Source organism: Loxodonta africana, chromosome 3, assembly GCF_030014295.1.
Source record: "Loxodonta africana isolate mLoxAfr1 chromosome 3, mLoxAfr1.hap2, whole genome shotgun sequence".
In the NCBI taxonomy this organism is placed as follows: Eukaryota; Metazoa; Chordata; class Mammalia; order Proboscidea; family Elephantidae; genus Loxodonta; species Loxodonta africana.
The window spans coordinates 64,388,548-64,414,758 of NC_087344.1; the positions used below are offsets into that span (position 1 = coordinate 64,388,548).

General features: G+C 46.3%; 1 protein-coding gene across 7 annotated transcripts in view; it reads right to left on the reverse strand.

Annotated features, from left to right (window-relative positions):
• Positions 1-1,458: 1,458 nt before the first annotated feature.
• The window catches only part of MECR (mitochondrial trans-2-enoyl-CoA reductase), a 39,353-nt gene continuing 14,600 nt past the window's right edge, over positions 1,459-26,211 (reverse strand). For 3 of the 7 annotated variants that reach the window (XM_003415274.4, XM_023554440.2, XM_023554439.2), the window contains exons 4-10: positions 18,423-18,566; positions 15,305-15,407; positions 14,056-14,158; positions 12,264-12,337; positions 10,052-10,112; positions 9,791-9,863; positions 1,459-8,311 (exon numbers count right to left, since the gene is read on the reverse strand). In XM_003415274.4, the coding sequence (XP_003415322.1) occupies positions 8,151-8,311; positions 9,791-9,863; positions 10,052-10,112; positions 12,264-12,337; positions 14,056-14,158; positions 15,305-15,407; positions 18,423-18,566 (719 nt within the window). In that variant the 3' untranslated portion in view covers positions 1,459-8,150. Of the gene's footprint in view, positions 8,312-9,067; positions 9,241-9,790; positions 9,864-10,051; positions 10,113-12,263; positions 12,338-14,055; positions 14,159-15,304; positions 15,408-18,422; positions 18,567-26,211 lie in introns of those variants that run through there. The other 4 variants (XR_010321355.1, XR_002787050.2, XM_023554438.2 and 1 more) reach the window with 4 other exon arrangements.

Below are 26,211 nucleotides of genomic sequence, written 5' to 3' on the forward strand. Positions count from 1 at the left end.
CCACCAGCCCAGAGAGAGTTCCTTCTTTTGTCCTTTGAACCGGGAGTGGTTTCGATATTGAGGCAGGCGCTTTGGAATTATAACTGGCTTCTAAACGTTTGTGTATCCGTGACCTTGGGTCTTCACGCTACCTCTCTGAGCCTCGTTTATCTTCCCTGTAAAAGGGGCATAGTAATTCCTACCTTAGAGTGTCTGGAGAATTATATGAAACAGGTACGCGAAGCGCTTAGTACTGTACCAGGAAGTGCCCAGTAAATACCAGTATTATATAAAAGATAGGACACTGCTTAAATAGAAGCAGTGTGGGAAGTGGAGAAGGCTGAGACTTTGAGGTCAGACTAGGCATAACATTGAGTAAATTACTTGACTATTCCAATCTATTTCCTAATCTATAAAATTAGAATAATTTATACTCATCTCAATGGACTACTGGGACAACTAAATGGAGTTGTGTAGGTGGAAGTGCTTGGGACGTGGTAGGGGCTTAGTAAATACTGGTTCTCTTCTCATTAACCCTAATTTACCTAGAACCATGTTGTTGTTAGGTGCCTTGGCGTTGATTTCGACTAACAGCAACCCCCATATGACAGAGTAGAACTGCCCTATAGGGTTTTCTGGGCGGAAGCCCCTCTTTTTAGGGAGCAGATCACGAGCTCTTTCTCCCACAGGGCAGAGCGGCTGCGTGAGTTCAACCACCAACCTTGCTGTTAGCTGCTGAGCACTTAACTCTTATGCCACCAGGGCTCCTTCCTAGAAACAAATGGGTTTTGTTTGCTTGTTTTTGTTATATTTTTAAAAATATATTTTGAAATGATACTTCATTCACTAGTCCAAAATTCAGACAGTTCAAATGATTACAGTGGAAAGTTTTCCCACCCCTACCCTCCAGCCACCAGTTTCCTTCTCCAGGGGCAAACAATGTAATAATTTCTTAAATGCCCTTCCGGAGGTACTTTACACATATAATGCAGAGAACTGTGCTGTTTTTTGAAAACCATGAGTACAAAAGGAGATTTTTTAGGACTATTTTTCTTATATGCCATGTTATGGATAGTAATTTATTTAACCAGTCCCCTAGTGAACATCGGGATCCCAATCTTTCGTTATTGTAACTGCTGCAGTGAATAAACTTGTACACACATGTATGTAGGATCTATTCCTCTAAGTAGGGCACTTGGGTCAAAGGGTGTGGGCATTAGAGCTTTGATATGGCTCAGCTCTCCTCCGTAAGTGCCTGTTTCTCCACATCTTCATCAGCACTGTTCTTTCTGATCTTTGTCTATCTGATAGGTGAAAAATGGTATCTCGGGGATAGTTTTAACTTGCAATTATTTTGAGTGGCGTGAACCTCGATACATTTAAGAGCCATTCGTATTCCCTTTTTATGTGTCTTTATATCCTTTACCCATTTTTCTGTTGGGTTGTTGGATCTTTTTCTTACTGATTCATGTAAACTCATTATAAAATTTTTTTTTTTTTTTTTTACATGAGGAAAATCAGCTCTTTGTCATATGAATTGCAAATATTTTTTCCCAGTTTGTTCTTTGACTTTGGCTGGAGTGGTTTTTGCCATGCAAACACATTGGATATTTATGAGATCAAATTTACCCTTCCTTTTAAAAAATTTTATTCTGGGTTTTGTGTTGTAGTTTGAAAGACCTTCATGCTGAGATTTAAAACAAAAAACCTCCATGCTTTATTCTGTTATTTTCAGGGCATATTAAAAATTTTTTTAAAAAATATATTTTGTTGTTGAGAATATACGTAGCAAAACATACACCAACAGTTTTTACATGTACCATTTAGTGGCACTGATTACATTTTTGAGTTGTGCAACCAGTCTCATCTTCCTTTTCTGAGTTGTTCCTCCCCAAATAACAAATTCACTGTAGGGCTTATTTGTATATTGTAATCTTTGAGCCATTTCAAATTTAGTAAGGTGTGAGGACCATAACATTCTTAAGAACTAATATTAACCTTGGTTATCGCATAGTCTAATCAACCCATTGTACAGATGGGAAAGAGCCTCACAGAGGCGAAATGTCTGTCTACAAAACCTAATTCCCTAACTCAGAGAGTGGCACATCTATCCAGCAAGGTGCCAAAGCTGTGACTCTCCATCCACATTTGATCTGTCCTGTTGATTCCTCCTCCTAAACATTTAAGAATCCATCCACTTCTCTCCAACCCCACTTACTAACCTGGGTTAGGCCTCATGTTGTTCACACATTAAGGCTTTTACCTGCCTGGCTCCCTCTGCCGGGAATATGGTCTTATTCAGGTCTCGGGCCTTCCTTGCCCACATTATCTCAAATACTCCCTGTCATTATGATACTGAAAACCAGACCCGTTGCCGTCATTATGACAGCACCCTGTTTTTTCTTTCATAGCACTTACCAGTCTGCAATTACCTTGTTTATTCATTCATTCACTGTCTTTCCCCTCCACTAGAATGTATCAGGGGCCATGTCTGTAGACTCCTGCTGTATCCCTAGCAACTACAACAGTGCCTTTCACATAATGGGTGTTCAGAATGTTTACTGAATGAATAAGCAAGTGTTCTTCACTTAGACAACTTCAATAGCCTGATTCTCCCTTTTTTCATGCTTCCCCATGAGTCAGACACAGGAAAATTTGAACGCTCTTCCAAATGACATGTCAAGAACAAAATTAGGGGGTCCTAAAGAGGGATTGGGGAGCCCTGGTGGCATAGTGGTTGGCAGTTCAAAGCCACTAGCCGCTCCTTGGAAAACCTATGGGGTAGTTCTACTCTGTCCTGTAGGGTCGAGATGAGTCGGAATTGACTCACTGGCAACAGGTAAGGTACGGGTAAGAAGACATGGAGCTCCAAGGCCAACTGTAAGGCCAACAGAATCAGGACTGACTGGTATGATGAACAGACTGGGTCAGGGGACCTGGCTTCTGGTGCCAGTTCTGTTGTTTGCTAGCTGTGTGACCTTGAGCAACTCACTTCACCTCTCTGAGTGGCTTCCTCGTTTGTAAAGAGATGATATTAAGATTTCTATGACGTAGGGAAATTGAAAAAAATCAAATGAAGATGCACATGAATGTGCTTGTACACTGCAAAGTACCGTTGGCATGGAGAAGGCTTTCTTCCCTTTCAGTGGGTGCCAATATCTCCTTCCCATTTACCTTTAGGCCAGTCCCACTGTCCTCCCAGGAATTTTTCTGCAGGCAGATACTGTGCCAGGAGAGACTGACTCTTCTCCACCATTTCCAGCTGCTTCTGGCCTGGGCCCAGTGCCCCACCCAGGGTACAGCGCCTGCTTAGGCGCCTGCCAGTAAGTGTGGGGGTGGGGTTGTTGCTGAGAGCTTCCAGGCACAAGGACAGTGATGCCTGGCACACCCAGGTTAACGTGAGAACATTTTTCTTCTGGGCCTCAGTCTTCCCTGAGGAAAGCGGGCTTAATTATCTCATCTCCCAAGACACAAGAGCTTCATCAATATTATGGCAGTGGCTGTAGGTAGTCTCAGGGTGGATGCTGCCAGAAAACAATAGGGAGAGCCAGGGTTGGGAAGCCCCAGGGCTCCAGGTGTGCCCAAACTCAGATTTAGGAGGTAATGCCTGTTTGTTTTCTTTTAGTCTCCTGGAGCCAAGGTTTCCTCCTTTTGCCCTTTAAAAGGAATGCATGCTTACTGGGCCAGAAGAGCTGTCCCAAGTCCACAGGGAGATTTTGCTTGAAAACTAAAAACAATTTGTTAAGTGTGGAAGACCTAACTCCACTTTAAGTCAGATTCTCTTTTAGCATTGTTATCTCAGACTCTTTTCCTCTGCTAGCTTCCTAAATGCTGGTAATCCTTAGTTGGTCTTTGAAATTTTGGGGGATTTTACTTATATTCTGAAGCCTGGGAATTTCTGACATATTGCTTTCTTTACTGCCTCCCACCTTCAAAGTGTCACCCTGCCTACTGCCTGATGATTTTTCTAAAGCACAGTTCTGATCCTCTGTCTCAAAAATCTTTTTTTTCCCAACTACCAACAAGATAAAGTCCAAATTGCTTAGCTAGGAATAATAAACTGCCTCAGTTTGCTTTTCAGCTTCAGATCTCACCTCAGTACAAGTTAAATCATGCAATTTATATCAACTAGGATTAAGCTCAGATAAATTCCAAATTATAGGGGTTTAAACAGCATAGGGAAACCCTGGTGGTATAGCGGTTAAGTGCTACGGCTGCTGACCAAAAGGTCGGCAGTTCAAATCTGCCAGGCGCTCCTTGGAAACTCTATGGGGCAGTTCTACTCTGTTCTGTAGGGTCGCTATGAGTTGGAATCGACTTGACGGCACTGGGTTTGGTTTTTTTTTTGGTAAACAAGATAGAGTCCTGGTGACACAGTGGTTAAGTGCTTGGCTGCTAACAGAAAGGTCATCAGTTGGAACACATCAGCTGCTCTGTGGGGGACAGATGTGGCAGTAGGCTTCTGTAAAGATTTACAGCCTTGGAAACCCTATGGGGCAGTTCTACCCTGTCTTGTAGGGTCGCAACGAATCAGAATCAGCTCGATGGCAATGAGGTTTTACAGGTGGTGCAACGGTTAAGTGCTTGGCTGCTAACTGAAAGGTTGGCGGTTTGAACTCACCCAGTGGCTCCCTGGGAGAAAGACCTGGTGATCTTTTCCCATAAAGATTACAACCTAGAAAACCCTGTGGGGAGTTCTGCTCTGTCACATGGGGTTATGATGAGTTGGAATGGACTGGACAGCACCTGTCATGGATTGTGTCCCTCAAAAATATCTGTCAAGCTGGCTAGGTCAGGATTCCCTTGTATGATTGTTTACCGTTTTATCACTTGATGTGATTTCCCTATGTGTTGTAAATCCTATCACTATAATGTAATAAGATGGATTATCGGCAGTTATATTGATGAGATCTACAAGATTAGATAGTGTCTTAAGTCAGTCTCTTTTGAGATATAAAAGAGAGAGGCTAGCAGAGAGACATGGGGACCTCATACCACCAAGCAAGCAGTGCCTGGAGCTGAGCATGTCCTTTGGACCTGAGGTTCCTGAGCTGAGATGCTCCCAGACTAAGGGAAGACTGACGTATCACAAGGACCTTCCCCCAGAGCTGACAGAAAGCCTTCCCTGGAGCCAGCGCCCTGAATTCGGACGTCTGCTGGACGGTGAGAGAATAAACTTCTCTTTGTTAAAGCCATCCGCATGTGCTATTTCTGTTATAGCGGCACTAGATAACTAAGGCAGCACCTAACAACAAAACAAGATAAAAGCTTATTTCTCATGTAAAAATCTTGGGGTGGTTAGTCTGGGTGCTAGCTTCTTTAATCTTGTTTCTCTCTCATCCTTAATGGGGGCACCTTCTAGTACAAGCTCTAGGAATTATGTCTGCATTCCAGTGAGGAGGAAGACAGAGAAAGAAAACGGCACAGGACACATGCCAGCCATATTTTAAAGAGGTTCCTAAAAAACCAACACCAAACACAACTGCTTACCTGGCACAGGTCAGAACCTGTTAGCTGTGAGAGAGACCGGGAAATGGGTTTATTCCAGTCGGCCACGTGCGCACTTAAAAATTGTGGGTTTCACTTCTGAAGGAGAGAATGAATATTTGGGGAAAGTTAGAAGTTTCTGACAAATGTCATGCTTCTATGACTTTGCTTAATACGGTCCCTTAGTCTGTAATGCTCCTGTCTCTCCCCTGCCTGAGGAAATGTAATCATCTTTTAAAAAGATCAGCTCAAAGTCACCTCGAGACCATGGCCATTTGCCCTCAGGTTGATTCCAATTCATGGTGGCCCCATGTGTGTCAGAGTAGCATGCTCCGTAGGGTTTTCAGGGCTGATTTTTTGGAAGTAGATTGCTAGGCCTTTTTTTCTGAGGTGCCTGTGATGGCACTAGAACTTTTCGACTTCCTCGTTATCAGCTGAGCATATTAACTATTTGCACCATCCAGGGTTTCCTCCAGACCCCCAAGAGTCTATACATAAACAACTCCTTTCACTGTTCTCAGGAGCCCTTCCATGAGCTCTCTAACCATGTTACAAACTATCCTCATCTGAATTCTTTCAGAGGGGCCTGCTCCCTCGCATGGCCACAGGCTCATCGTGCTCCCTCCCTCTCACCCTTGGATTCTCTACGAAGCACCTAATCTTAACATTCAGCCCTGTGGCCTTTGGGCAGCCTCCTCTCTCTCCCAGGCTCTTTCATATTAACCATCTGTACAACTCATCTGTCCCACTAACCTAGAGGATGGGGGGAATGGAGTTAGAGGGGAAGCTGGGGCTGATCCTGAATAAGGTGCACGAGGTGGTGAATTTTACAGAGTACATGGGCTGAAGCTGAGTCCTTTTCTCCAGAGGACACACAAGTTCCTCCCAAAGGCAAGATGATTATCCGGGGCACCTGTGTACACACTAGCATGCAACAGTACACAAGTGTACTTTGGCCTTTGAAACATTTTTTCATGTCCTTCTGCTGTTTAAAATCCTTCAGTGGCTCCCTGCTGCTTCAGTGTAAGTCCTGACTTTGTGGCTCTCTCTGATCTGACACCTCCCCCGCTACAACTCAGTTCTCACCTCTCCCCACATTACACTGAATTGCTCCCAGTTCCCTGAAGGGTCAGGCTCTCAGGCCTCCGTACTTTCAAGAGTGCTGTTGGCTTTCCTTGGAACACCTTTTCCACCTCAGCTTTCAAGATCTGCTACAGACACTTCCGTCAGGAAGCCTTTCTTGACACCCTGGGGCAGAGCTGGGCGGGCGGGGGGGGGGCCTCTGCTGTGTCCTCATGGCCCTCTAAACACCCCTGTTATCAGTGGCTTCATTGTTATAATCATCTGTCTCCCTAAGCAACTTGAGAGCTGGCACCACATTTTTCATTGGTATCCCCAGCTCTAGGTACACATGAGGTACTCAGTAAATACTCCCTGAATGAGGCTTTTGAATTATGTGCACAGAGGGCCAGGCGACAAGGGAAAACATTCCAAAGTCTCTTTTCTCTGCTTTGGGTACATAGATCACAAAGCAAACATGGGAAAGTCTTCTCTGCCTGAATAAATCCTACTCGTTTTTCAGAGCCCACTTTAAGCTTCACTTCAAAGATATTTTCCCTAACCCCAAGACGACCTTAGTTATGTTCACATAGCACCTCACACGTCTTCTTTATAGCACTAGCCACTGCGGTAATTACTGCGGACCAGTTTGTTTAGTACCGGGTTTCTCAGAAGTGGCACTATGAACGTTTTAGGCCCGATAATTCTTTGTTGGGGGGAGCTGTTCTGTGCACGGTACGATGTAGCACAGCATTCCTGACCTCTGCTCACTAGATGCCAACAGCACCCCTTCAGTTAAGACAACCAAAAATGTCTCTACCCAAACCAAACCAAACCCAGTCCTGTTGAGTCGATTCTGACTCATAGCGACCCTGTAGGACAGAGTAGAACTGCGCCATAGAGTTTCTGAGGAGCGCCTGGTGGATTTGAACTGCCAACTCTTTGGTTAGCAGCTGTAGCACTTAACCACTATGCCACCAGGGTTTCCAAAAACGTCTCTAGACACTGACAAATGTCCCCTGGGAGTAAGACTGCTCTGGTTGAGAGTCACTGGTGTAAGAATGGAAGCTGAATGAAGGTGGTCCAGCCACCTGAGACCCTGCTTCCTTGGTACCCTGGATTTTGATGGCCGCAGCCTGGCATTCTTGCAGCCGGTTCTCCCTCTGGCCCAGACTAAGCTGCACACTACCCGGGAAGTGTGTCAAACCTTCCTTTCCACAAGATTCTTTTCCGTGGGCTTGGACAGCTTGAGGGCAGAGATCACTGCGTCTTACTGGCTTTTGTACCCACCCAGGCCTTGCTTTCAGGTGGTCTGGAAATGATTACAGGGGAAAAAATGCAGGAAAAGCAAGGAGGAAACTTCTTAGGGCTGTGAGATGGCAGGTGCACAGTGGTCCTTTCTGACAGGGATGTTGCTGCTGCTGCCTTTTTTTAAGAAAGTTCAGACTTTATTAGGTACGCCGAGGCTGGCCTGGGCAAAGACCTGGCTGGGATCACCACCCTCCTAGTCGGCAGTGACAGCGAGGAGAGGAGCGGCCTGGGAAAGGTTGGGGGCACTGACTGGGAGGCCTGAAGTGCATCCTGCTGATTGTCTCCCCTTCCACTGCACTCTGGCTCCTCCAGGATCATCCCATGGTGAGAATCTGCTTTGAAGACACAAAGGGCTTCATGGAAGCTTCCAAGGCACGCTGGTAGTCCTGCAGTGGGACTTCGGAGCAGGCAGGGGCCGTGAGCTGGCCTCGGTGGATGAAGTCGCACAGTGTGAGGAGCAGCTCCCTGAACTGGTCTGTGGGAGGTTGGAGGAAGTGAGACAGAAGAACATGAGCTGGGGCTCAGGAAGATGGCATCAGGCTGCTCTGGGGGCAGGAGCTGGTGCTGAGGGTCCAGTAAAGCCCGGAAAACCCTGGTTTTTCCAGGTATAGGGGGGTGCGGAGGCAACCAGGGTGGGGGCAAGTGAACATGGGGAACTGCCGGGCAGGTGGAGACTGCCCTTCAGAGTGGTGGCTGAGATGGCTCAGACCCACAGAACTTGACTGGGGTGTAACCAGGAGTCCTGAATGATGGGAGGGACAGATTACTGGGAAGCAGGGACAGCAGAACAGGCACAGGGAGGGGGTAAGTGTGCCTGGCACACCAACTGATGTAGAACAAATGAGCTATGCCCAGGGAAAGGGTCCCTCCCTGAGAGCCCTGGACTCCCTTGGAAGCCCACGAGTTGAGGCCACCAGCATCTCCTTCTCAGGTCTGCCTAAGGACCCAATGCGGTATAGGAAAACGAGAAGTGAAGGCCCTAGTGAAGTGTGTTTTTCACAGACACACATTCATTCAACATTCAAACTTAATCATACCAATCACCCCCTGCTTAAAACCCTTCAGCAGCTCCCCAACTGCCTTTAAGATAGAGTCTGAACTCCTTAAAAAGTTTCATAAGGCCTTTTGTGATCTGGCCATGGACCCAGCTGTCCAGCATCCCACCCCCTGCTCATACCTAATGCTCCAGTTTCTTAGAATCACTTTAAGTGCCCTGGTGGGTCATACTTACTCTCTGACAGACTTCTGCATGTGCTATTTTTTCTGCCTGAAACACTCCATCCATGTTACCGCTTTCCTCCCCTTCACTTGGATAACTCCAGGCCATTCTTCCGTCTCAGCTTGGGGGTCACACTGTGGGGAGCCAGCCCTCCAGGGGAGGAAGAACTGTGTACGGCTCAAGTTCTGGAGCCAGAGAAACTGGCTGTTCACATCCTGGCTGCACCAATCCCTGGCTGGTGGTGACACTGGGCAAGCTACTTAACCACTCAGACCCTCTGTTTCCTCCCCTGTCAAACAGGGCTAATAAGAGTTTAAACTATTATGACATTTAAACTGAGGCAGAAGTTAAGTAACTTGCCCAAGGTCCCAGAGATAGGCTAAGCAGAGTCTATAACCAGGAATGGTAGATGCACGATTTGAACCCAGGCAGTCTGGCTCCGGAGATGTCCTCTTTACTTGGCTGTCTTACATTTCAGTCTTTCCCACTGTTAGCTCCTCAGGATGGGGGTGGGTCCTGTCTTGTTCAACACTGTGTCCCCAAGGACAAGCCCAATTTAGTCCGATAACTATTTGCTAAAGGAAGTTGTGGCCGGAGGCTATTTTCCTCCATCCTGCTATGGGGTTGGGGGCTCAATCACCTCTCCAGGCCTCAGAGTGGCTGGTCACTTCTGCAGCCGTTCTTAGGCACTGCACTCTCCTGTGACCCTTGGAGCCGAGGCCATCATCCACTCACCTAGGCTGTGATCCTTCTTCCACTGGGACAACCAAAAGCCCCGAAGTTTGAGATCCTTAAAAATGATCAGGCTCTGTGGATACAGGAAGAGCATGCTAGGGCTCGAAGGGCAAGAAGTTCAGGTACTGATGATGGATACAGATCCCACCCAACCCCAGGGACAGGGGCAGTGCCTGAGTATAGACAATTGTGGTGTCAGGGGAAGGGGCCTGGCTGAGGTGCCCAGACCCATCTCCAGGTATGCCTTCCCCGCCAGCTTACCACAGAGGCTATGATGGGCTGCTTGGCCATCCCCCCGTACGTCACCATGGTTCCTCCAGGCCTGAAGGGTCCAGAGAGAACAAAGAGTGGATGCAGGCAGAGACAGAGCCCTTCTGGAACCTGCCACAGCGTTCACACAACTATAAACTTGCACTTGGTCTAATCAGAATATTCATCACCCCACCATCTGCTGCCGTCAAGTCAATTCTGACTCATGGCGACGCCACGTGTGTCAGAGTAGAACTGTGTTCCACAGGGTTTTCAATGGCTGATTTTTTAGAAGTAGATTACCAGCCTTTCTACTGAGGTGCCTCTGGGTGGACTCAAATCTCCAACCTCTGCTAGAATTTACTGGGTGTTCACTCCGTGCCAGGTATAGCTCTAAGCACTTTACACGTATTGTCTCAGCGAATCCTCACAGTAGCACCAAGGAAGCACCACTATTGTTCTTTCTGCACTGGAGGAAGCTGAGGTTCATCCCCCACTTGTACAGCTATGTGTCTATCGCTCCGGTGAGCCTTAAACCTCCTGAGAAGAAAGGGCTTATTTTACTCCCATTTTACAGATGGAGACTCTGAGGCCTGGACCGTTTTTCATGTATTGCCTAACTTTTCATAGGTTCTCAGCTAGTAAGCAGCAGAGCTGGGACTTGAACTCAGCCATTCTGACTACCGTGCCCACACCTGTAACCTCTACGCGATGCTGCCTCCTACAGTGACAGCTTTGGGGGCTGTCATTGGAGGGTGTGAAGGGGTGTGCTCTAGAGTCACACGAACTTGGGGTCCACCCAGAGGCTCCGCTTCCTAGCTGTAGGACCTTGGGCAAGGAAATCACTCTCTCTGGGTCTTGTTTTCTTTACGTGTAAAAGAGGGAACAGACCAGTACCCTCACCTCGGTGCTTGTGGGCAGGTAAGCCAAGCACTCCGCACAGAGTCTGGTGCACGGGAAATGCTCAGTGACTATTATCACAGATCTCTGGCCACGTGACTCATGTTCCCATCTGTCCTGTGAGTTCTCAGAGGGTTATGTATTGAGGGGACTCCTACTTTAGTTGGTGTAGTAGACTGAATTATGTGCCCCCAAAAGATATGTCCAAGTCCTAATCCTTGTTACCTGTGAATGTGATTTATTTGGAAATTGGTTCTTTGCAGATATAATTAAGTTAAGGATCTTGAGATGAGACCATCCTGGATTTGGGGTGGGCCTGAAGCACTGATGTCCTTATAAGAGAAAGGAGAGGGAGATTTGAGACACAGAGAAGAAGAAGGTGATGTGCAGATGGAGGCAGAGATTGGAGTGATGCATCTACAAGTCAAGGGACGCCATGGACCACTTCGTAGTCACCAGAAACTAGGACAGCGGCACAGAACGGACTCTCCCTCAGAGCCTCCAGAAGGAACCAATCCTGCCAACACCTTGATTTTAGACTGCTGGTGTTGAGAACTGTGGAAGAATAATTTGTTGTTTTAAGCCACCAAGTTTATGGTGATTTTTTTTTACAGCACCCCTAGGAAACTGAAAAGGGGAAAAAAAAGATGGGAAGGACATGCAACACATTGTTAACACTGCTCATCTCCCTTGGTGGTGGAACAGCAGGTAACTTTTGTACCTTAATTTTTTGTGTGTACTTTTATATGCTTTCAAAGTGTTTTGTAATAAACTTGCTGTCCCCTCTAAAATTAGAATTTCATTTTTTAAAGCTAGTACAAATTTTTAAAAGCTAATAAGTTAGAACTAAGTGAGTTCTTAGGAGTCCTGGTGGCATAGTGGTTAAGAGCTCAGCTGCTTGCTGAAAAGTCAGCAGTTCAAATCCACCAGCTGCTCCTTGGAAACCCTATGGGGCAGTTCTACTGTCCTGTATGGTCACTATGAGTCAGAATCAACTCGACGGCAATGGGTTTTTTGGTAAGTGACTTTTTAAGATGCCCCAAGCTATGAATTCTTGATTATCTCCCTATCATAGATAGTTTAGTAGTCTGCTTTCTGGACTCCCTTGGAGAAATAAGGGCGAAGAGGCCTTTTGGTCATTTACAAAGGAGAAAAGAAGTGCCCAGAAAACTAGGAGATGACTTTAGTCCTAGGTTCCTACTCAATGTTGTGCTGACCTGGCCTTGGCTTGCACTGGCCATTGGGACTTGGTCACTTGATGGTCCTCCCAGTTAAAGGCCTGGTGAGCTCTGGTGAAATGGACTTGCAGGGCTGAGGGACTTACGCTAACTGCCGCAGCAACTCTGTGGAGCTTTTCCCGCCGACACAGTTGAGAGCAAGCCGTGGCTGGGGAATGGCCTGCAAAACAAGGAACCCACAGTGAAGAAGCTACCACTCTCCATGTGGGGAAGCTGCTACAACTGCACTTCCCTGGCCCAAACCGAACCCACTGCAGTCAAGTCGATTCCGACTCATAGCAACCCTACAGGTCAGAGTAGAACTATAGAGTTTCCAAGGAGCACTTGGCAGATTCGAACTGCCAGCCTCTTGGTTAGCAGCTGTAGCACTTAACCACTACCCGACCAAGGTTTCCTCCCTGGCCCAGGGGCTGTGTAAAAAAGAGGGAGGGAAGAAAACAGGATGTTCATGCCTTTGAATTCTTTTTTCTCTGCCCAGGAAGGGTCTTCCCTTTGCCAACTTAATCCTGTTGTCTGTTACAGGACTTGGTTCAGAACTCATTTTCCCAAGCGTTATGGACTGAATTGTGTTCTCCAAAAATGTGTGTCAACTAGACTAGGCCATGATTCCCAGTATTCTGTCATTGTCCACCATTTTGTCATCTGACATGATTTTCCTATGTGTTGTAAATCCTACCTCTATGATGTTAATGAGGCAGGATTAGAGGCAGTTATGTTAATGAGGCAGGACTCAATCTACAAAATTAAGTTGTATCTTGAGTCAATCTCTTTTGAGGTATAAAAAAGAAGTGAGCAGAGAGACAAGGGGACCTCCTACCACCAAGAAAGCAGCACTGGGAGTGGAGTATGTTGTTTGGACCTGGGGTCCCTCCACTGAGAGGCTCCTAGACCAGGGGAAGATTGATGAAAAGGACCTTCCCCCAGAATTGACACAGAGAGAAAGCCTTCCCCTGGAGCTGGCGCCCTGAATTCAGACTTCCAGCCTACTAGACTGTAAGAGAGTAAATTTCTCTTTGATAAAGCCTTCCACTACTTGTGGTATTTCTGTTATAGCTGCAGGAGATAACTAAGACACCAGGAAAATAGACAAAAGGTATCAACATTCGGTTTTGACTGACTTCATCTTCCTGAGTGCTCCTTTTCTCAGTACTTATGATTCACTTTATATCAGATGTGCTGATTACTGCTTCAAAAACGTTGTCAAGAGGTGTGTGTTCTTTGGTGAACATGTGTGAGGCTGGTCTCCCCAGGAGGTTCAGCTAAGGAAACCGAGACGGGGGTACTTCCTGAGTTTGTTCACTTAGTAGGCATGTGCTGGGTGGTGGATGTTCTGGAATGCTAACAGGGTTTAGGTCCAGAGACCTGGGCCCAGACCTGAGTCTACCATTTACTACGGTCTTGGTCAAGTTCTTTAACTATGAGTCTTGTTTCCTTACATGTAAGATAGATGATGCCTATTTTATAGAGCTATTGTGGGGCTTATCAGCCAAAATGTAAGGTAGGTGCTCAGGAAATGTTACTTCTTTTCTTTCTCTTCCCTCTCTGTGCCTCAGTTTCCTCAGGCCCTCTCCCAGCTCTGATTCATACCAGCTGTGTGGACTGATAGGACACCATAAATATTCAAAACTGCAAAATCACACAGGGTTTCATAAACTTGTTCTGTGTCTCCTGCATCCCTCACTGCATTGCTGCCACTGCGCATTTAATACAAGCTGTTCCCTGACTCAGGGAATGGGCTTTCTCCTTCTAAGAACAGGCAAGGGGAGATTCCTGGAGGGGAACAATGAGCTCAGCCCCCAGCTTTTCTAATTCAAATCAACTTTCTTCAGGGGGGGGGTTACCCTGGCCTGGAAGGGCAATGTCTCTCATCCCAGGTACCTTAAAGATGTTTTTCATCTCAGGCTTTCTTAGTCCCTCCTCTGTGACGACATGCTCAGCTCCCAGATTCTTTAGTCTGTCCGTCAGCTTCTGGATGTCAGGTCTGGAAACCAAACACAATCCAAGATCCTTGGTCACACCTGCTTGTTTTTTCCACTGAAGGCTCCTAGGACCCCCCTGCTACCATTCTGAGAACTCGAGTTTCCCTTTGCTGGAGGCTGGAATTAGGTTTGAGCCAGGCCTTGAGCAGGGGCCAGCCACCTAATTTCCTCATACTCCAACATCTCTAGGCCTCAGTTTCCTCACTGGTATGAGAAGCTAGACTGGGTGATTTCTACAGCCCCTGACAGCCTAAAGGATGCTAGAAACCATCTGCGCCCTGGGAGAAAGCATTTCCCTTCCTGATTTCTTCTACTGAGGTGACAAACTCCACTTCCTTTCTCCACCTCTCTTTTCAAGGGCTCTTCAGAGTGTTGTGCATACATACTCCAGCCCCAAAGTGGGCTCCAGGCAAACAATAATTTTTGTTAGCACAACTGCGAGGACTGGGGGAACTGAAACGGTATGGACTCCCCTACTGTGCTGGACTTCATGACAAACATGGCCACATTTGAGGACAGTGAAGTTTCAGGGAACTGGATGATAGGATGGGAAGACAACAAGTCAGGAAACTGTCTGTTACTCACTTGCTGTGTCTCCCTGAGCAAGATGCTCCCCCTTTCTGAAGCTTCAGTTTCCTCATCTGTAAAACTGAGAGGACAAACCTGTCCCATCTCCTTCACATCTGTATTTAGTACACCTCAAAGTACCACACAAACACAAGGGAAAAAAGGGCCTTGGAGTAGACAGTACAGAGAAAGAATAAGGTGGCATAAAACATTCCCGATACAAACTGTGGTTTTGAAAACATGGGGTTATCACAAGAGCCTCAAAGACTCTTAGTTGTTCCGCAAGGACAGTCCCCACCTCCTTCCTGCCCTGTTTTACATTTCAAAGATTCACTCATCCTATAGCCAAAGGCCACCTGGACTGCATTTCTGGTGGATGACTCATCTGTTTCAGCTGCCAACTGTTAGCCAGCAGCTTCCTAACCATAAAGGTAGGCTGCCTGTGCAAGGGTGCCATCTGGTGGAGATGTGGGCGCCTGCAGAGCTGTAATTGGAAAGAAGTCAAAGAATTGGTACTGTTCAACACTTGCCAGGTGGCCCAGTTTGGGTTAAGTGGTCTGGAATGAGGCCTCCCCACGCACCTGTCTCTGACTACATTGATTGTCTTCAGGCCCAGGGCTGCGGCGATCTGGATGACTGCTTGCCCCACTCCACTGTTGGATGCATTCTGGATGACAGAGTCTCCTGTGGAGCCAGGAAGAGACTCAAGTCAAGTCCTACAGGTCAAGGGCCCCCAGCCTGGGAAGCTATTATTGGGCAAGAGTTAGAACCCACAGGCTCAAAAGGGACCCAAGACCTGGCTGCTGAGCCTTCTAAGACCTTGAACTGTTGCTCACTTTCCCCCCAGTGCACCCAAACTTCCACAACACCCGCGATGCCTGCCAGAACTTGGCAATTCAGTCCATACTCGACATAATTTAGACCCTGTTGTACAAATGAAACGATTCGGAGCCCTGGTGGTGCAGTGGTTAAAGTGCTTGGCTGCTAATCGAAAGACTGGCGGTTTGAACCCACTAGCTGCTTCACAGGAGAAAGATGTGGCAGTCTGCTTCTGTAAAGATTTACAGCCTTGGAGAAACCCTACGGGGCCGTTCAACTCTGACCTATAGGTCTCTGAGTCAGAATCGACTTGACAGCAGCAGGTTTTTGGTTTGGTTTTATGTTATTTATATTAATTTATGTTAAATGATTTTATAACCATCCTCCTCTCAACTTTTATGTCCTCAAGTCTCTGCTTAGGTTATTTCCTTGGGTTGCAATGTTTTCCTCCCCCTCTCCCTTCTTGAAATCTTACAATAACTTGGAAACACAGATCAAGTGCAGCTCCTTCATCAAGCCTTCCTGGGTTCTCCCTGTCTATGTGCTCCCACAGCAGTCTGGATGCATACCTTCACCTGGCTGTCTTATAGGTGGTTGTATATAGCTCCATTTCTATCAGGAGCTTGCCGGTTCTTGAGGGGAAGGGTCATGTCTTATTCTCTGCACTGCTTAATAAAGGTGCACTGCCTTGAAATGAGATTAGAACGGTACTGGAGAAGCTGGCAGCCCTGGAAATAGGGTTCGGCAGACAGTTTATGGTCAAAGCCCCGGCCTCGCTTTGGAATTGGCCAGTGGCTAGTATAGCATGCTGGGAAAAATGTGGGCTGTGGAACGAGATGGACCTGGGTGTGAGTCCCAGCTTCACCACTTACTGTAACTGAATGAGACAGGGCAAGTCACGACTTCTTTGAATTTCAGTTTCCTCCCCATAAAACCGGAGTCCTGAGAGCACCAACCAGTGCTACAATTAAGGTCCAATGCCACTGTGTCCAGGAAATGCTTTGTAAAACCGGAAATGCTGTTTTTGGGAGGGAGCAGGGATCTGGTGCACATTGGAGTGGAACTAGAGAGAGAGGACTTCCTGGAAGGAGAAAGCCCATCCTCCTCAGCCAGGGGGCGGCATGCAGATTATAACCCATTAGTGGGTTATGAAATCCATCTAGTGGGTTGCAGTTTTTTTTTTTCTTTTTTTTACTAAAATCAAGGAAAATAGAATAAAAAAACAACAGAGTGTATTATATATAAACCCGCTGCCATCGAGTCGATTTTGACTCACAGAGTAGAACTGCCCACAGGGTTTCCAAGGAGCAGCTGGTGGATTCAAACTGATGACCTTTTGGTTAGCAGCTGAGCTCTTAACCACTGTACCACCAGGGCTCCTGCATTATACCTAGTAAGGGTAGATATTGTTCCTTGAAATTTTGGTTTCATTCATATATACACATTCACAGTTGCAATGTAAAATGTAATTCTTACTATACGTCAAGATCATAAGTTTGTTTAACGCTGATCTAGCCCTTGCCACATCAGCCATGAGGCAGAAAATTGGAGAGATGCCCAGTGGGCACCTTAAGTGGGGTGTTGTCAGCATGCTCAGATCTGTCCAGCACAGCTGCAGCTGAAATCAGAGGTGCCTAGTAGGGGGTGTGATGCAGGTGACCAAAGTGTCTGCTGCACTAGGGCTTGAGCAGGGGCCAGCCACCTAAGTCTACCGGGCTTCAACATCTCTTGGCCTCAGTTTCCTCACCAGTATGAGAGCTAGACTGGGTGATTTCTACAATCCCTGCCAGCTCAAGGATATGCCTTGTGCACAAGGGGCAACCCCAGGGGACAGTTAATGCCCCTTGGAGCAACTCTCAAAACATGGGGGATGGGAGTGGGTGGATAACTGGTCCCGCCTCCTGTTCTTTGTAGGTTAATGCTGAGGTGGATTCTATAAGGTTCCTTAGAGGGTCCCAGCAGGACTGAGGCGTGGTTGCCTATAGTGGTAACTACCTCCATTGGTTTTTCCTCCTTCCCTGTCTCATTCTCCTTATTTCCTCACTCCTGCTTCCTGAGATCATCTCCCAAATGAACCATCTGCCCCCGGTCCTTGTCTTAGGCTCTGCCTGCAGGGGAACCCCAAATAAAACACTCACTTACTTGCGGGTGATCTCATGCAAGTAACTTACCTCTTGGAACCAGTTTCTTCACTTATAAAAAGGAATAAGGAAAGCAGCTGACAGTACTGCACTGTATGGCAGGCACTGTGCTAAGTGTTACACTGCAGTGTTTCAGCTAATCCTTAGCATTCCCAATTCTCCATTTCATGGGTGAAAAATCTGATGATTTGAGAGGCCAAGTCACAGAGCTAGGGAAAGGTGGAGCTTGAGTTCCGATGTAGGTGGTGTGACTGGTGGTCTGGCTGGAGCTCTGTGCCAATGACAAAGACATCAGCCTCGCTGCACAACTTTGAAGGTTTAATGCATTCAGTCGGGGTAATGCATGTAAAGGTACTTAATGTAAACTGCAAAGTGCTATAAATGCTGGATGGAATTAACACCACCAACTTCAGCAGTTTTTTCCAAACACAGAGACTGTGTCTATCCCCTGCTTTAGATCCCTGGAGCTTAGCACAGCTGAATACATTTTTGCTGAATGAAAGAATTCCACCCCAATCTCTAGGGAATGTGATCCTTTGCAGTTTTCAAGGGTGTATTCCTCATGAAGATTCAGCATGTTTTTCCAGGAATCAAGCTCCATCTTTCTAAATAAAAGCAGCAACAGCAGGTTTGGTCAGGTTAGAGGCTTCTCTTCCCCACCGACCCATCGCTGGGAAGTTCCCATGGCCTCAGGGTCAGGATTTGGCCATACTGCAGTGGGAGAGCCTGAGGGGCCTACCTGGCTGCAGCTGCTCAAAGTCCATCAACATCCTGTAGGCTGTACAGGGATTGACACCCAGGGTGGCAGCACTCTGAAGAGGAATGTCACTTGGAACTTCGATCAGTGCTTCTTCACTGAACACAGCCTCGGTCCGCCAGGTCCCTGCATAAGGAAAGGAGTCCAGAGTAGTGAGGAAGGGCCTCTGTCCACCTCCATCCCTAGTTCACCCTCCTCAGCATGGCAGACATCAAATAATACTTAGAGAAAAAAAGAAAATCTTGAAGTCTCTTTTAATACCTTTGAGTCCTTGTGACAATCACATAAGGTCAATTTTGTTATTCCTACTGTACAAATGTGGTAGCAAAGGTTCAGAGAGGTTACCTGATTTATCTAATGTCACACAGCAGATCTCCAGCAGTACTGGATTCTGAGGGGAGGAGAGTAAGCTCATCCCAGAGCAAGAAAAGCTGAGCAAGCCCCCCTTTTCTATTCAGTCCTCATTCATCTCATCTAGGTGTGTCTGTGAATGTGGTTTTACGAAAAAGAACATGAAAGTAGGACTCAGTAGGCCTAGGTTTGAGACCTAGCTTTGCTACTCTGCTATGTTGAACAAATTCCAAAATCATATGGAGTCTCGGTTATACTAATTTGTAAACAACAATGGCAATAACAGCCTGATTGGCTTCCTCTAAGAGCAGTGTGCAAATCAAATAAGGGAAGTGAAAAAATCATGCCAACTGGAAAGAATCATTGACCCCCATCCCACATTCCAGTGCCAGACAACAGAACTACAGAATGTCATCACTCAGAGGGCCCTCAGAGTGACACATTTAAACTCCTCATTCAACAGAGGTGGAAACTGAGGAAGGGATTTGTCCAGAGCCACCTGGCTAATCTGGGCAGAACTGGAGCTAGAACCCAGTTATCTGGGCTACCTCCCTCCCATCTACAGATATTTATTCTGCACCTACTCTCAGCTAGGCACTCTACTAGGTGTTGGGATTAAACAGTTGAAAAACACACACACGTTCCTTGGTTTCACAAGGATTTCATTCTAGTGGGGTAGGTGAAAAGCAAACAAGAAAACAGATAAAAAGAGAGAGAGAGGATAATATAGCAGAGAGAATTACTTTAGATGGAAGCCAAGAAAGGTTCTTGGAGGAGGTGACCTTAAGCTGAGAGTAAAGACAGAGATACCAGCCACTCAAAGAGGAAACAAACGTTCTAGGCATAGGGAAAAGACTCCGAGGCAGGAAAGATATAAGTACAGAACTGGAAGAATACACACTTGTGGGCAGAGAGTAATGGGAAGAGGGACTTGAGATGTGGCTGGTATGGCATGGGCTAGCTCAGTGTTACACAAACTTTCATAATCTTGATCCATAGTGGGAATTTCATTTTACACTGTAACCGTGTGTGTGCATGTGCATATAAAACAAAAGCTTCACAGGACAGTATTTACCCTTACTATGTGTGATGTAGGAAACCCCGGTGGCGTAGAGGTTAAGTGCTACAGCTGCTAAGCAAAAGGTCAGCAGTTGGAATCTCCAGGCACTCCTTGGAAACTCTATGGGGCAGTTCTACTCTGTCCTATAGGGTCGCTATGGGTCGGAACCAACTCGACAGCAGTGGGTTTGGTTTTGGTATGTGTGATGTGTTCTAATTTTTTATTCTATTCTGCTTGATTTTAAGTTTAAAAAAATATGCTGCTTGCAACCCACTACATTGACTCCACTAATGGGTCACAACCTGTAGTCTGAAAACCACATAGCTCATGCAGGGCCTGGCAGGTCCTAGTATGGAGAGTGGGCTTTATGTTGTGAATGGAAGCCTCTAACAAGCTTTAAAAGGAAGACAGATGATTGGATTTATGTTTTACGATCACTTCGTTGGTGTATGGAAAAGGTGTGGAGTGTGGCTGGTTGTGGGGGAGAATGGAAGTGGGGAGACCAATTAGGAGTCTTTTGCAGGGGCTGAGATGCAAGCTGATGGTGGCCTAGAACAACAGTTTGGCAGTGGGGATGAAGACAAGTAGATGGATCTGAGTCGTATCTTTGAGAGAGAATCAATAGGACTTGATGAGGATTGGGTGGGGGTGACAGGTCCTCACTCAGTCCAGTGGGAACCAGTATAAAATGCAGGTGAAGAGGACAGACCTTAGCATCAGACACAAGCAGATTCAAGTCTTGCTCCTCCACTTACTCCTCTATCACCTTAGTGAAGTAGCTTGGAACCTGTTGGCTCCAAGTGTCTGGTGGCTGTGGTGTCTCAGGGACTCTAGGCCTATGGTACCAAAGCTCTTGAGAGCATCCACTTGCTATCCAGCTGCTGGGGTTCTAACAGTGCCTGGACCTACATGGTCAGCTGTGGAAAGCAGGGGCAGCCCAGGTGATTACTAACTGACCTGCAGGAGGGGGAAATGACATGGGCTTTAGGGACCAAGAATTGGAGAAGGGAGGCAGGAACAATATTAAAGGTGTTTCAATCCCAAAGTAGGCCTGTGACTGAGAAAATAATACTGAGAAGCTGAACGGGAGGCCATTTGAACCATTGCTCTTGGATCCAGGAGGTGCATTTTGCATTCTCTGAGCTTTACCCAGCCTGGTTTTCAAATCTTCAATGTCATCTTTTATTCAACAGCCTCAGTCACCCAGGCTAACATTTACTGTACTCTGTGCCAGACATTTTGTACGGGGCTTGCTATGCATGAACTTAAGGGTGTTTTCTAGCTCCCCTCAATGGCATAACCATGGGAATCCAGCCCTTGACATGGATTTTTGGGGTTCAGCAGTCTTTAATCCTTGTGAATTGATGTCTTTGAATTACGGTGTTGGGGAAGACTGTTGAATATACCATGGACTGCCAGTAGAACGAACAAGTCTGTCTCGGAAGAAGTACAGCCACAATGCTCCTTAGAAGTGAGGATGGCGAGACTTTGTCTCAGGTACTTTGGATGTGTTATTAGGAGGGAGCAGTCCCTGGGGAAGGACATCACACTTGGTAAAGTAGAGGATCAGCGAAAGAGGCAGACCTCAAGGAGATGGATTGACGCAGTGGCTGTAACAATGGGCTCAAGCATGATGATTGAGAGGATGGCACAGGACTGGGCAGTGTCTCTTTATGCTGTATGCTATGAGCTGGAACCGACTTGGTGACATCTAATAACAACAATCCTTTTCCCAAAAGAGCCTGGGTGGGACGAAGACAGTGCCCATAGTCAGCTCCAAGGGGTTCTGGGGTTTTAAAGTAGAAACCCTTAGACTGTGGAGTTGGAGAGATCTACGTAAAAACCCTGCTCTGTCAAACACTAGTTGTGTGATCTTGAATTATCATTTCACCTTTTTTGGGTTTCAGTTTCCTGCTCTATAAAATGAAGACAATAACACCTTTGTCGTAGTGCAAAGATGAAATGAAATGGCATTTGTATAGAGATTATCACTGTGCCTGGCACACAGCAGGTGTGTAACATTTTGGTTTCCTTTCCCGGTCCTGGTCTCATGCTCTAGCTTTGAGGACTCCCATTCCCCACTCATGTGCAACTGACCCTTAACCATCTCTATCACGTAATGTAGGGGTTAACAAATGACTGCCCACGGGCCGAATCTGGCCCACCACCTGTTTTTGTAAATCAAGTTTTATTGGAACACGGCCATGCTCACTTGTTTATGTATTGTCTATGACTGCTTACAACAGCAGAGTTGAGTAGTTACAACAAAGAAGATATGACCTGCAAAGCCAAAATATTTATTATCTAGCCCTGGTGATGCAGTGGTTAAGTGCTACAGTTGCTAACCAAAGGGTCAGCAGTTTGAAACTCTTGGAAACTCCATGGGGCAGTTCTACTCTGTCCTATAGGGTCGCTATGAGTCGTAATCAACTTGACGGCACTGGGCTTGGTTTTTTTGGTTTAGCCCTTTAAGAAATAAGTTTGGCACCTAGGAATCTCATAAATTAAATCTGTAACAAACCAGTTGCCATCAAGTTAATTTCAACTCATTGTGACCCCCTGTGTGTTAAAGTAGAGCTGCTCCATAGGTTTTTTAATGACTAATTATTCAGAAGTAGATTTTTTTTTTTAGATCACTAGGTCTTTCTTCTGAGGTGACTCTGGGTGGATTAGAATCACCGACCTTTCGTTAGTAGCCCAGAGGTTAACTGTTTGCACCACCCAAGGATGCCAAATCTGTAACAAGGTGCATCCTAATGCTGCAAAGAAGTACCTGGGGAATGGCCTTGCAGGCTCAGATTTCATCATGCTCTGTCTGCCTGTTGTGATTATCAGTTCTTAGCATTATCAGGAGAATTTGATATTAACATCTCTCGGCTTCTTCTGAGTCTGATTTGACCACCATCTCTTTGTGTCATCTCAGTAGATGGCTCTAACTATATGTTTCAGACACCATCTTAAGCATCTTTAAATATGTTAAGAAATTTTTTTTTTAATGGCTTTTAAGACAGATAATAAATTAAGTATCCAGGTGGGTTAAAAGGAAATCACTTGCGTGGCTACCTCCTATGTAAGTAAATACATATGTACTAGGCACCTATTGTGAAGGGGTCAGACTAATAAAAATAAGCTTTTATATGACCCAGAAATTCCACTCCTGGGAATTTCAGGTCAAAACACCTGAAAGCAGGGACTCTGATACTTGTGCACCAATGCTCACAGCAGAATTATTCACAATAGCCAAAAGGTAGAAATAGCCCAAGAGTCCATCAACAGGTCAATGGATAAACAAAATGTACATATACACAATGGAATATTATTCAGCCATAAAAAAGAATGAAGTTCTACTACCCGCTACAATGTGCACGAACCTTGAAAATATTCTTGAGTGAAATAAACCAAACACAAAAGGACAAATATTGTATGATCCCATTTAAAGGAAATGTCTATAATAGGAAAATCAGAGACAGAAGGCAGATTGTAGTTACCCTGGGCTGGGGGTAGGGAGGAATGGGGAGTTATTGTTTAATAGATACAGAGTTTCTGTCTGGGCTGATGAAATAGTTTTGGAAACAAATGGTGGTGACAGCTGCACAAAATTGTGTCATTAACGCTACTGGACTATACACTTGAAAATAGTTAAAATGGCAAATTTGATGTTGTGTATATTTTACCACAATTAAAAAAGTAGACCTTTGACCCCCCCCCCCACACACACACGAAATAAGTTTGCTGACTCATGATCTAATGCATACAGACGTTTAGAGTTTGCAAGGCATCTCTGCGTGCATTCCCTCAGGTGGGGTATATGAGAGTCTGCTGAGCTATGCAAGGTAGCGACTATCGAGAGCCATTTTAGAGATGAGAAACCTGAAGCTCAAAGTAGCTGTGACTTAAACAAGGTCATGCAGAGGAGCTGGAAGGAATATCTGTATCTGATTCCCAGGCCAGCGGTCTTTCTACCGCCCTGTAGAGGGTTTTCAGTGCTTCCCAATGAGAAAGTCGGTTGGCAAAGATCTACCCACATCCTCTGGCCCAGTCTCCTCTGGGACTGGCTACATGTGGGAAAAGGCTGGCTACAGCATAGCAACAGCTCAGTACTATGAAAGACTACCAAGGTCCGACCATTGAGGACTTAACTCTTTCATGACTGCCACTCTTACTAAGCTGCGGAAACCCTGGTGGTGTAGTGGTTAAGAGCTGCGGCTGTTAACCAAAAGGTCAGCAGTTCGAATCCACCACGTGCTCCTTGAAAACCCTATCGGGCAGTTCTACTCTGTCCGTTTTCATGAGAAGAAGGACCTCGGTTGTTCACTGCTCTATGTATCTTAGAGCCCAGCATGTTCCAGATGCTCACAAAATGGTTACTGAATAAAATGAGTTAATTATAGATCTGACAATTAGAAAATCCCCATCTTCCCCAAGTGGCACCTTGTTTAAAAGACTCTCACCCCTTTTCTTCAGGGAGGAATCCCTGTTCTGGCTACCACCACCACCACACATGCAATTACCTACACACCTGGCAGACATCCTTTATTCTTCTCCTCTCCAAATCCAAGTGATTACCAAGACCTGACACTTTAGCTCTTCAATCCACCGCCTCCTCTCTAGTCCAGTCTTGTTCAGGCCCTCATCCTCTGAAGCCTGAATTGTTCAGCCACCTCCTCACTGGCCTCCTGCCTCCAGCACAAATCTGATCAAATTATTCTTCACTTTACTCTTTACTAGGCCCCCTCTGACCATGGACTCGAGCCCCAGCCTGCCTCTTCTGCCTCATCTCCACTTTTCCCCACTCCCACCCATGGCCTGGCCACATGGAGCTACCTGCCGTTCTCTGCTGTGCTGTGCCTTCTTCCATCGCCAGACTTCTGCACATGCTGCACCCTGTCTGGGAAGCCCGTGCCCACCCAGCCCATTGGCTGTCTGTCTAGTCGGTCTTCCAGACCTAGTTCAAGCATCACTTCTCTGGGAAGCCTTTCCTAATGCTCCCCAACATAAGGGACTCTTGTCTGGTTTATAGCACTGATTACATTATTTTCATTATGTGCTGTTTTCCCACTCCTACACCCCCTACCGGCAGCTGAGAGCACTGTGAGGGCAGGACTGCGTCTGACCGATGTTGGTGGGTTCTTCCCTCAGCACATGGGCTGGCACCAAGTGCCAATCAGTATCTAGTGAAATCCCTGTAGCTCACAACTTGCTCTGATGGCTGGGCTCTTTCAATGCCAGGTAAGGGTGAGGGTGGAGCTGTTCTTGACAGCTTTCCTGATCTCAGAGGAGCAAATGGCTTGTAGTAGACTTCTGTTATTGCTTTTTACGTCTGGTACCTTTGCCTTCCTAGAGCTGCTCCTTCCTAACCTCTGGGGCTGTCAACCACAAGGGTCTATCCTCCGTACACACAGACATGGGGAAGAAACCTAACCAGGACAATCACAGTGGCCCGACCCCATCCCCCTGGAGACTGGTTCAGGGCTGGGCGAGGACCCAGGCAGGGTTGGTATATAGTAGAGTGGGCTTGACTCTTCACTCTACCACTTACTGTCTGGGTGACCTTAAGCCAGTTATTTAATCCTTTAAATTCGTAAAATGGGAATAATAAAAGTATCTACTTCATGTTGTGGAAATAATTGAGTTAGTATATCTGAAGTGCTTAAAACAGTACCTGGCACAAAGGGAGTAGTTGATAAATATTTTTTTATTATCACCGTACCACTACGTGGGGAGACCCCATCTGAGGACTAGTGAGAACAAGAGAGACATAACTCTGACGTATTACTGGGGTTCCTGGATCTAGAGGGGCCTGAAGCGTTCAATCTCTTGCACCTCCTAGTTCCACAGGCCAATTAACTTTTTTTTTTTGGTAAAGCAAGTCTGAGTTGGGTCTCTGTAAGTTATAATCCAAAGGGACCTAACACTGTAGTGAAGTGGTAAAAACACAGGAGCCAGGTGGATTCTGTTGGCTATGAGAGTCTGGACAAGACCTTCACTTCTCAAGCTTTAGTTCCTCATATGTCTGATGGTATGGGTCGTGTCTGGCTTGCTTCCCTTTCATGACTGCTGTGAGAATCCATTTGTACAATGGATGTATCTTGAATACTCTCAAGTGCTAAAAAACAAAAGCTCACCAGTGGCTCCCTACAATGTATCAAGGAAAATCCTAACTCCTCAGCTTGGCATTCGCAGGGCCCTACCCTAGGTGGTCCCACTCTATCTTTTTTGCCTTCACACTTAGGCAGTCCTCTCCCAATGGAAATCCTCTGCTTAGGCAACGCTGTATTTTCCACCATTTCCCAAACACACCTTTGTGTCTTTGCTCGTTTTGTTCCCTCCTCATGAAATGATTATGGCTCTTCTCTACCT